At 36.4% G+C, this 12,426-nt stretch overlaps 1 protein-coding gene across 1 annotated transcript; it reads left to right on the forward strand.

The window, feature by feature from the left end:
• The first annotated feature begins 659 nt into the window (after window positions 1–659).
• LOC306861373 (diphosphoinositol polyphosphate phosphohydrolase 3-beta-like) lies at window positions 660–10,032 on the forward strand. Its single transcript, XM_079403598.1, has 5 exons — window positions 660–1,058; window positions 8,075–8,185; window positions 8,317–8,361; window positions 8,477–8,564; window positions 9,111–10,032. Exons 1-5 carry the CDS (start codon window positions 963–965, stop codon window positions 9,302–9,304), a joined length of 534 nt encoding a protein of 177 aa, XP_079259724.1. The 5' UTR covers window positions 660–962; the 3' UTR covers window positions 9,305–10,032.
• The last annotated feature ends 2,394 nt before the right edge of the window (window positions 10,033–12,426 follow it).

A 12,426-nucleotide genomic window follows, 5' to 3' on the forward strand; every position in this document is an offset into this window, starting at 1 on the left:
CATTAACAGCACTACATTAAAATGTACAAATGATATTACCATAGTATTATTATTTTATTTAATTTACATTAAATGCATTAATGCACTGCTGTATGGATGTGAATGGTGTACAGTATTTATTTAGTATTAATTATTTCCTGCATTAGTGTAGTTTTCATTCATAACATCTACATAATTAGTTGGAACACATAAATAATCATTTTTTCATTATGCAAACATTCCAGGAACGTTACTTGTGAACTTTCTGAAACAAGCAACATTTAAAAAAAACAATGTATAAATGTTAAAAAAAACAACATTCTGATTTATGTTTGTGATCAACGGATTTGTGTTTATGATTTGAATTATCTGATGCTCAAAATACGTGTCTTGTCTAAACGACTATTTTTATATTAATATTAGTTAATACATAAATATATGTGAAAGTAAAAGATATAAGACATGATGTAATTCTAGCTGCAGTATATGTGACAGTAATGCGGTAACGGATCAAATCCTACTACGGCCAAGGTGTCGCTTATGCATATTAATTAGTTTGTGATGACGTCGAGGAGTTGCCTTCCAATGGTCAACGCTGTTGATTAATATATGCTGACGTTGCCTGGTAACCTTCCAATGCTGACGGTTTATGTCATGAATATTAAGTACCAAGCCGTCAACGTACTAGCGTATGTTTCGCACCCGGCCCACCACACACGCATATATATACCGGGGAAAACGAGATATTTTGACCTGGGAATGGACCACGGAATGCAGAGTTGTCGTTAGAGACTCGAATTTGCTGGACTAAACACGGAGGAATGATTTAAATTAGATTTAAAACCAACGCAAACCCGTAGGCTCGGTCCAGCCCGGTACTGGTCTGCCGCTCGCCGTCGGTGGTGACTCACGGAGCTCGGGCCGTTCACGGAGCATCGCTGACCGGTCGGATAAATCTACGAAAGGACTGACAGGGTTTCAGCATGAAGTTCAAACCGAACCAGACGCGGACTTACGACCGGGAAGGATTCAAGCGGCGGGCGGCGTGTCTGTGCTTCAAGAACGAACGGGAGGATGAGGTACGTTAACGTTACGGAGATATTAACGTCGTTATCTAAACCAGACATGATGATAAATCAGTGTATCAGCACGCACTGACGCTTTCACCTGTGGCCTAGCCAGAATATATGTGAGCATACAGATATTTGGAGAGTAAATATGTATTTATTGCGTATTTAAGAGTTATGTCATCTAGTACATCAGTGCTGTGTTTCATCATGGATGGATACGTAGATACATAGATTGATGATATGACTTGGAAATGTGCAGTGCATCAGCATACAATACATACACAAGACAAATAATGCACTATAACGTTACAGACACACCAGACAAAGTATTGTTTACATCTGGAGTGCTGGAAAGAAATCTGAGATCAGATAATCATTGTGTTCTTAGAAAGTGAAGTTTTTGCAGCATGCACTGCTCAGATCACTGCCCAGTGTAATCTAGAGCACATCTGTTCATTTAATTCTCATCCAGGGCTGTAATCTCTGTCACACAACCCTGTGCTGGCCAAAATCCCATTCATCCTCATTAGTCGAGTTTCAACTGCATAATAACCCATAAGAAAACTGGATCAAAACTTTATTATCTATCTATCTTGTCATTGCACACATGTTCGTCCCCTGTCACCCATGATTTAAAGGCACTTTACTGACGGTCACTGGGCCTCTGTAGTGCAGTTATGCAATAAAAGCACGTCAGACTGCAGCTCTCTGAAACTCCCCCTGTTTATGTATGTATACAGCTGCACCAGGTTCCTCCACTTCTGACAAAGGACTGTCATTAAAAGACATAAGATTGAATGGCATATAATACCCAGTGTCACCTTTTGAAAAATTGTCACGATATCAACTCATTTTGGATTTTCTTGTTTGTTTTTCGGGTTTGTTGCTGAGTATCTCATATCAGCCCCAAAGAGAGCTGCTTTTTATGAGTTTTTGTGTTTAATGTGTAATTAATATGAATAGAGACAATAAAAGAGTGCAATCATCTTGTTGCCGACCAGTAAAGCCTTGAGTGCATCTTGTAAATTATTAATCGCATCATAAAGTTGAAGATATATGAGAGTTGATGCACACAAGTGAATTTTGTGCTTAAAGGAATGGTTCATCCCAAAATGAAAACTTCTGAAAATTTGTTGACTATTGGAGATACAGATGAGTTTGTTTCTTCAAGGTAACAGATTTAGAGAAACGTAGCGTTCCATCACTTGTTCAGCAATGGATGCTCTGCAGTGAATGGGTGCCGTCAGAATGAGAGTCCAAACAGCTGATAAAAACATCACAATAATCCACACCACTCCAGTATCAGTTAACATCTGGAGAAGACAAAAACTGCGTGTTTGTAACAAATCCATCAAGACAATTTAACTTCAAACTGTTGCTTCTGGCTAAAATATGAGTCCATAATATTGCTTCCTCCAGTGAAAAAGTCATCTGGTCTGAATCAGGAGAGAAATATGCATGGATCAAGCACCGTTTACAACCCAAAACAGTTCTGAACAAATATGTGGGTGGATTTTGAGGTGAGAGACAATAGGAGATTTTCACTGGAGAAAGCATAGTTATAAATTTCGGACTCGATGTGATGGTTCGAAGTCAAAAACGTCTTAATGATGGACTTGTGTCTTACAAACATGCTGCTTTTCACTTTATAAGACATGGACTGGAGTGGCGTGGATTATTGTGATGTTTTTATCAGCTGTTTGGACTCTCATTCTGACGGCACCCATTCACTGCAAAGCATCCATTGCTAAACAAGTTATGGAATGCTGAAATTCTCTAAATCTGATGAAGAAACAAACTGAACTACATCTTGGATGGCCTGAAGGTGAGGACATTTTCTGCCATTTTTCATTTTGGGTGAACTATTCCTTTAATTGGCCGTTTTCAGAGGTTTCTGCTTTTCTGATAATCCATCATTCTGTCACTTCTTTGTATCCAAGTAACCAAAGAGAAGAATCTGAGTTGTTGGAGCTATCGTGTGGGATTGCTGGTGTAAATCTGGGGTTGCTTCATATCCACTGCCTGCTGATCTCATAGCAGCTCCACAAACAGTCCTAGCACTGCATTCCAACTCCAGACTGATCCACAGTCAGTGCATGTCTGTATAAGTGAGGGAGAACTCATTTGAAATGGCTGCCCTTTGTGTCGGAGTGAAGGAGGGAGAGCAGGGGCAGAGGATCAGCGATCGCATGAGTCAAAATCCCTCCCATTCAGCGCGCTTCATAGACTCTCATCACAGCGGCGATCAGCGACGGCGAGACCGAAAGCGTGTTAGCAGAATTTAAACATCATCCTAGTGGTTTGTCTCCTACAAAAGCTTACAGTTGTTCAAAAATGCATGACTATAAAATGCTACAGGTGTCTAAAGAGTCAATAACACGTTATATACCACAGATTAATGTTGCACAATAATGGTTAAATTAATAATCATGATTGTATTCATTTAAGAAATTTCTTTTTGCGTTTCATAAGAATTATTGCACTTTCATTTAAGCATAAATTAAGAAAATATCAACTCATGTGCATGCTTATCTTTCTACATCATACACAAAATAACTCTTAAAGGTATAGTTCACCCAAAAGTGATAATTCTGTGATTATTTACTCACCCTCAAATTGTTTCTAACCTATATGAATTTCTTTCCTCTTTTAAACACACATAAGATATTTTGAAGGATGTGTGTAACCAAACTGTTGCTGGTAGCCATTGACTTCCATAGTATTGAAAGATACTGTTTAAGTCAATGGCTACCAGCAACTATTTGGTTAAGAACATTCTTCAAAATATCTTCCTTGTGTTCAACAGACGAAATAAACTCAGGTTTGGAACAACATGAGGGTGAACTATCTCTTTAAGAGGCTTCTCTCAAATTCCTAATATTAATTGCAATAAATCCAAATGTTAATGTATGCTATGTTTTACTATGATTAACAAAAAAGCTGTGTGTTGTAGCACAGAAGTACCATAACTGCATTTATTCAGCAACCATAATATAGCTGAGATTAATTTTTGGATATTGCAAATAATGAAGCTTAAATAATCAAGACGAGCAAGTACAGTGTAATAAACAAAAATCAGTGATGCAAATCTTTTAAAACATGAGACTAGTTCTAGGAAATCAGGCCAAATGTCAGTACCTTATGCCATTTAGCATCATGTTTATTATTAAATACATGCTTGTTTTCCTAGAATCTGAGTTATTGTAAACATACAGCATATTTAGAATAACTGTGACATGCCACTGCTAAAATAGTCACATGCATATGCACTCAAGAATGATTTCAACCAGGCAGTTCACTGTAGTCACCTGACCTTTTATTAAGTGATGATAGATTTTTCTTGTCTGGGTCTATTTGTGGTGTGGTGGTTAAGGCTGGTTAGTTCAACTGAAATGCACTGGTGTGTCCTTAAACAGGACGCTTAACCTCAGGGTTGCTCCAGGGGGTTTGTCCTTATACTAAGTTCATGGTGCTGTGCTGAGGTGACATTGGGTGAAAGTCACAGAAACCGGAAAACACTGGTCGTGTGGTGAGAAAATGAGATTTTAAAATATAATCTTATTCATCCTGATATGAAAGATAGTGGTGAGTTTACATGAAAAAAAAAAAATCATGTCAGATCTGTTATGTTTGTGCATTTAACTTTAAATCAATATGATACTTCATTTCTTTGCTCTAGTGTTTAATCATTCCAATTCTGACCGCTGGATTCAAGTGGCTGTGATTTCATCATATTAATTAAACACCAGATGATTCATGTTTTGCACCCACTTTGTTTTGATTACAAACATCCTTGATGCGTCACTGATAACCTCTTCATGTCAACATGAAATGACATTCACCATCCATTTTTACTACAGCAATGTGATGAATTTCTGAACAAAAAAATGACTTATGTCCATCGCAAATTGATAGCTCATAAAAAGTAGATTTTGATTTCAAGCTGACTTTAAGACCATGAAGTGAAAAATGTGAAAAAACTATTATATATTATTTATGAGTGTTATATAATTATTTAATATATATATGGATGATCTACGACTGTTGTTTTGTTTTGTGATGGTTGTTCATGAGTCCCTTGTTTGTTCTGAACAGTTAAACTGAGCACTGTTCTTCAGAAAAATCCTCCAGGTCCTGCAGATTCCTCAGTTTTCCAGCATCTTTTGCATATTTGAACCCTTTCCAGCAGTAACTGTATGATTTTGAGATCCACCTTTTCACACTGAGGATGATTGAGGGACTCAAACACAACAATTAAAAAAGGTTCAAACATTCACTGATGCTCCAGAAGGAAACACGATGCATTAAGAGCTGGGGGGTGAAAACTTTTGAACAGGATGAAGATGTCCAAATTTTTCTTATTTTGTTGAAATATCATATTTTTTCCATTTAGTTCTGCCCTTCGGAAGCAACAGAAGCTACTTGCATGTTTCCTGGAAGACAAATGAAGTACAATTTACCTTGATCTTCAAATTCAAAAAGTTTTCACCCCCGGCTCTTAATGCATCGTGTTTCCTTCAGGAGCATCAGTGAATGTTTGAACCTTTTTTAATTGTTGTGTTTGAGTCCCTCAATCATCCTCAGCGTGAAAAGGTGGATCTCATAATCATACAGTTACTGCTGGAAAGGGTTCAAATATGCAAAAGATGCTGGAAAACTGAGGAATCTGCAGGACCTGGAGGATTTTTCTGAAGAACAGTGCTCAGTTTAACTGTTCAGAACAAACAAGGGACTCATGAACAACCATCACAAAACAAAACAACAGTCGTAGATCATCCAGGTAACCACACACAGTATTAAGAACCAAGGGTTCCCAAACTTTTGAATGTGGTTATTTTAATAATTTCAGCTGCTTGTTTATCTTGTGGACTATATGTAAACATCTTTTATGTAAAATATCTTACTCAGGACAGTACTAAATAAAAAATAACATGCATTTTGTATGATCTCTCTTATTTTGTTAAAATTATTCACATTTTCACAGATTCTGCAAGGGGTTCCCAAACTTTTGCATGCCACTGTAATATATATAATAAATTAATGATATATTAAAAACAATCAACAATATATTATTTAAATAATGAATTATATGTACAGCACAATTTCTGTTTTAATGCCTTTTGCTCACTTAATGTAAAAAGTTATAATCCATTGAGAATAATTAAAAACATTTGAAATTTAAAAATGTACTTAAGTGTCATAAAATAATGTCATAAATAATAATGCAAATATATAATGCACTTACAACTAGATGTGTGTGTATCAGTGTAGAATAACTTTGTTTATTATTATTTGTTTATTTATTTTTGGTAAGTTATTCCAGACTGATTGTTAAAGCCATGCAATAAGATACAAAACCCCTCAATTTTGAGTCCTGATCACCATTTCAGAGTTTATTTTGCAATAATGATTGGTTGACTCTACATTATCCTTGTTTTGTTCTTGTTGTTTTGGGGTCAATTATGATATGCATGTGTTTTCATGAGATTCGGCAGGGTGGAATTATGGGACTGTAAATTACTGGTTGTGTTTGAGTGATTCTCAAACCTGTTTGTATAAGAGGTTTCATTGTCATGCACTTTTCTTGAACTGTATGGTACTGTACTTCATCACAGAGTGGCAAGAACACACAGGTCATAGTTGTTTTGTTGATTGAGTGGTTGAAAATAAGCTCTTTTGTATCTTAAGCTGATGGTCATGTGTGACCGGCCCTGGTTATCTGTGGGAAACCAGAACTGGACTAACGTGTTTCAAGAAAACAACTGTTTTAGGTGAATTGCATGTAAATAGAAGAACTGTGAGTGTGTTTTGAGCACACACCCTTAAGACGCTACATAAATATTCAAATTATATGTACAGAAAGCTTTCTTTGTCAAACTGAAGCCGGCTCTTTTTAAGCAGGTGACCTGTTCATCGTGGTCAGCTATGTGGCACATCGTAAAAATAACCTTAGTCTGGCCCAGAACATGCCATGTGACAGCAAGTGTCATGAACTTGACAGACGCACGTGATGTCACAATGCCACCACAATCAATCCCACAATCCTCTTAGTGCAGGACACACCTGAGGGCCGATCAGCGGCTGGAGGATTAGCCAATCAGAGAGTAAGATGTACCGTCACAATTGCACTTCTGCAGCATCCATCTGTCAGAAGTCACTCACACCAGGGTTATTATTATTGACAAAAACTATCAAGCTCAGGAAAGCAATGCAAACGTTGTTGTTTAATTTGTGCCGTCTTTACTTGTAATTAATGTTTTATGTCATGTAAAACCATCTAATGCTCTTTAATATGATATTTTGTTTGTATTGTATTCTTGCTCATTTCTGAAAAGGTGGTCAGACCAGGGTTATATTAGGGTTAAATAAAATAAACTTAACTAAAATAAAACCTTAAACTCACTTTATTCCAAGGAAACATTTTCATTTAGTTTAACTTAATGTATTAAAATAACTAAATTAATACATAAAAAAAATAAAAAACTATATAGACATTGGGGAAAAAAGAATAGAAATGACACAACAAAATTACTAAAACGTAAACAAAAATTAAAATGCTAACATATTTAATATATTTATATATTTAAAATAAGAACTAATCCAAATATGAATTAAAACCTATAGTTTTAATTATATATATATATATAAAACATCATTGGGCCAGACTCTAAAGTATTACAAGTACAAATACTGTAGGCTTGTGTGCAATTTGTGTCAAAATAACATGACATTTAATCCCAATAAATGATTGCAAACAGAGATTGGTGTGTTTTGATGAAGTATCTGCGACACACCAATAAATCACAACAATCCTGTGCTATAACCACTGCCATTCGTAAAGGCTACAGTGGAAATTTCTGCTTTTCGGATGCAGAAGTGTGATAAAGGCCCATTGCATGGCAGTGGGAAATGTTTACAGTAAAGAACTTATGATGGAAACTTAGCAGACTAGAGGCTTTAAAAGCAGAAATGTTCTTATCCCACAGTTCTCTGAGACTGAATCAGTTCTCCGCTGGTTTCTGCAGGTGCTGTTGGTCAGCAGCAGTCGAAACCCGGATCAGTGGATTGTTCCTGGTGGAGGAATGGAGCCGGAGGAGGAGCCGTGTGGAGCTGCCATACGGGAGGTCTTTGAGGAGGTGCCACATTGTCTTTTAACATCACTTCTAGCAGTCAGGGTTTTCCTGGTCTTATTTACCTGACTTTGGGAGTCTCATGGCTAAATGAAGGAATGTTGTGGATTTGATCTCTATCTCTCTCTCTCCCTCAGGCTGGAGTGAAGGGTAAATTAGGACGTTTGCTCGGCGTGTTTGAGGTAAGGCTCATGTCCCGCTCCTGATTGGACGGTTGAGACTCCTGAATGGATGTGATTGCATGACATGAGGCGATTACAGTCCCTCATACTGAAATAGTTTATTTTTCAACAACAGCAGAACCAGGACCGGAAACACCGGACGTATGTGTATGTGCTGACGGTCACAGAGACACTGGATGCCTGGGAGGACTCGGTCAATATTGGTGAGTTTGTGTGTGTTTGTGTACTGCTTCTTTTGTGATGGATCTGAAGGTATTTAACCCTCAGGGTCTCCTGATTGTTCGGCTGATTGTTCCTGACTGCTTGTATATTGCACACACACACACAGGTTTCCTGCTGTTGAGTCTATAAGTCTGACACCACAAGTGAAAATGCATCTATTTGCATTTTTTTTTAATTGAATTAATATATTTATTGCAAAAATATAAATAACAAGATCTCCAAAAAAAAAACAATTTATATATATATTTTTTTAAGTGCCCTCTTATCCCCCATAAATGAAATTCAAATTTGTTTTAACCCCATACCCCCTTAACTTGAATTATTTTTATTTAAATTATTTCATTTTATTCCATTTTATTATTTAATTGTATTCAGTCTAATTTTTATTTAATAATAATACACTATTGTATGATAATGATCCATGTTTTAATAATGATTTAAGAACCCGCGATATATCTATTCATAATATTCTAATATTTACAGTCTTTACAGTGTATTTTGCTCATGCTGCAGTATTTGTCCTGTAGGCCGGAAGCGCGAGTGGTTTCCCGTCGATGAGGCCATCAAGATCCTGCAGAGCCACAAACCTGTTCACGCCGAGTACCTGAGACACCTGCGGATCAATCGCACATCCACCAACGGCAACCTGCTCCTGCCCCAGACATCTCCCAGCACCCTCACACCGCTCTTCAGCACCCCGGCGTCAGCCACACGCAGATAGGACACACACACACACAGTACAACACACACATCAACACTCCTCTGTCTACATGAACCACCCACACACATCTCCAGGGCCTTTATGACCCTCACAGCACCTCTTAGGCACCTTTGGGACGTTCTTTAGAGGGACAAACCAAAGTCGTGTGGGATTTCCAGTGAAGAATGCCTTAACCATTTATTTTTTAAGTTGGTTACTGTCGGCTGATCGATTGTAGTTGTTGTAATGGAAAAATAATTATTGACCAGCTTTACAAACCAGTTACATGGAAGTGCACTCCATCACTCTCACCCGCAGAGCTCGGCATTCTGGGATTGTGACGTGGGGAATGTCAGTTTCATTCCATGCGGCATATTCAGTGTTTGACCTCTCTGAATTCAGTCCGTTAGCGCTGCCGTGACCCCAGACTTCCCTTTAAGACTCAGACGAGCCCTTTAAAAGCCCCCTTCACTGCTGCTCCTGAACGGATAACTGGATTCCTGACAGCATCAGAGTTTCCGTTCGAAGAGATTTCTGGGAATTAGTTGGTGAGCAGGAGGGTCGTAATCATTTTATGCTTTGATTAAAAAATAAACGTTTGTAAATATACTAAAAGACTGAAGATGACAAATGATGTCTGATGGTTTTTAACTAAAATGCAAATGTATTAATCTTTTCTGCTCTTAACTCTTTCTATGAGGTCTTTCTTTAGGTGATTTTGAAAAGAACAGAACTGTGAATTTTGTCAGAGAAAAGAAAGAAATGCTAACGGGTAAATCTCATGGAACTGGTCAAGAACATGCACAGGTCATATTTCTGTACAAAAATTATATATATATATATATATATATATATATGTGTAATTAAAGGTAAAGCAGCCTATTTTCAAGACCATTACAATTTTTATGACACATTTTCCTATATTGTTATTACTATAGTGCACAGAGAATAATGTATTATTTAAATTATATTGTATTTATACATTGTGGTATTATTTGTTTTACTGCCCTTAATTCATGCTTATTTAATAAAAAAAAAAAAAAATTGTACTGTAAATACTGTATTGCAGTAATTAAAATCTAATAAGTATAACAATTAAAAATGGGAACTAAGATACAAAAAATTATAATTTAATTATGTGTGTGTGTGTGTATATATATATATATATATATATATATATATGTGTGTATTTAAAGAAGATGAAATATAAAATAAATCATTAAAATAGTTTTCATTTTCTTTATGCAAAAAAATCTATTTATATATTTATAGATCACAATATTAAAAATCTAAATGGTCATTGAAATAGGCTAAATAAAAAAACAATAATAATTAAAAAAATATATATATATATACATATATATATATATATATATATATAAAATGAAATATGAGCTGTAAATGTTTCGTGAGATTAACCTAAATGATTTTTTGGCACCAGCAAAGCCTTGAATATCTGTCAGATGTGAGGATTGGGTGCCTTTTTCCTCTTTTAAAACTTTAACAACACATTGTACTGTCATTGTTTTTTTGTTTGAAACACTGATGAATATTTGTTGATGGATGCTGCTCTGAATGCATTTCTCCAGTGGCTGTGAGTGGGCTGATCTCAGATCTGCTGTAATCACACTGAACTCACTCCAGCTCGTGTTGAGGTTTGCGTGTGCTGCGTATGGGTTTTGATATGTGAAAACAAACAAGTCAGTGCCAGTCGTTCATTTGGATTGAGCGGATGTACAAATAACACTTTCCTTTAGATTACACTGAGATGTGAAGTGTCAACAGCAAAACTAACTAAATGTACATTTCCTAAAACATTTGGACTATGTCCTTCAGTAAAACAACAAGCAGGAGTGTTCTGGTGAAGTTATTCGCCACATGAGATATTTGGGGTTTTTGCAATGAATTCTGACACTTTGTGAGGCGTGAACTGTAAACTACATTAGGCCTGAGGAATGTTTGGGTAGATTTACAGGTTTGTGCGTCAGACTAACTATCTTACCTGTTCTGAGATGCCAATGGTTTCTGTATGTTTACTGTAATCTGTACAGATGTTCATAATGGATATTTTTATTTGTCAATAAAGATTGTATCACAAGGAAGAAATGTGAATTGTGATGACATTTTTTGATGAATCATGAGACAAATAATGCAAACTTCTAATCATTCATCTGCCATCTTAACACCTTATAGGGTATAATAATAATAATTGTATTTATATATATATATATATATGCACACACATATATATATGATATTATGTTATATATTATTATTATTAGCATATCATTCAGAAACATGCACAGGTCACTAAAAGTAAAAGAAAATATGGAATATAATAAATATATGGGATTTTTTTATTTTTTCCTAAAGTTTTATTACTATTGTGTAATGTTTAAATTATATTGTATTTACAGTATCTCACAAAAGTGAGTACACCCCTCACATTTCGGCAATCAATTTAGTATATATTTTCAAGGGACAATACTATAGAAATGAAACTTGGATGTATTTTAGCGTAGTCAATGTGCAACTTGCATAGCAGTAAAGATTTACTGTCCTCTGAAAATAACTCGACATACAGCCGTTATTGTCAAAAAAGCTGGCAACAAAACTGAGTACACCCTAAGTGATAACAGCTATACATCGTTTAACCATGCAAAGCCACATGTTCATGTTTATGTCTGCTTGACAGGACCATACAAATTTGTGTATCTTATATTAGAGCAGTTCAAATTTGGTGCTTTGAGTACAATTCTCTCATACTGACCACTGGTTCAACATAGCACCTCATGGCACAGAACTCTGAGGATTTGAGAATTATAATTGTTGCTCTCCACAAAGATGGCCGAGGCTATAAGAAGATCAGTAACATCCTGAAACTGAGTTACAGTACAGTGGCCAGGGTCATACAGAGGTTTACCAAGACTGGTTCCACTCGGAACAGGCCTCGCAAGGGTCGATCAAAGAAGTTGAGTCCTCGTGCTGTGCTTCAGGTGCAGAAGCTGACTTCAAATAAACAGATGCATGTGTGCTGCCAGCATTGCTTTAGAAGTTGCAGAAGTGGAAGGTCTGCTTGTCAGTGCTCAGACCATATGCCACACACTGCAACAAGTTGGTTTACAGGGACCGTCGTCCCAGAA

The sequence above is a fragment of the Barbus barbus genome, assembly GCF_936440315.1.
Source record: "Barbus barbus genome assembly, chromosome: 42".
NCBI classification, from domain to species: Eukaryota; Metazoa; Chordata; class Actinopteri; order Cypriniformes; family Cyprinidae; genus Barbus; species Barbus barbus.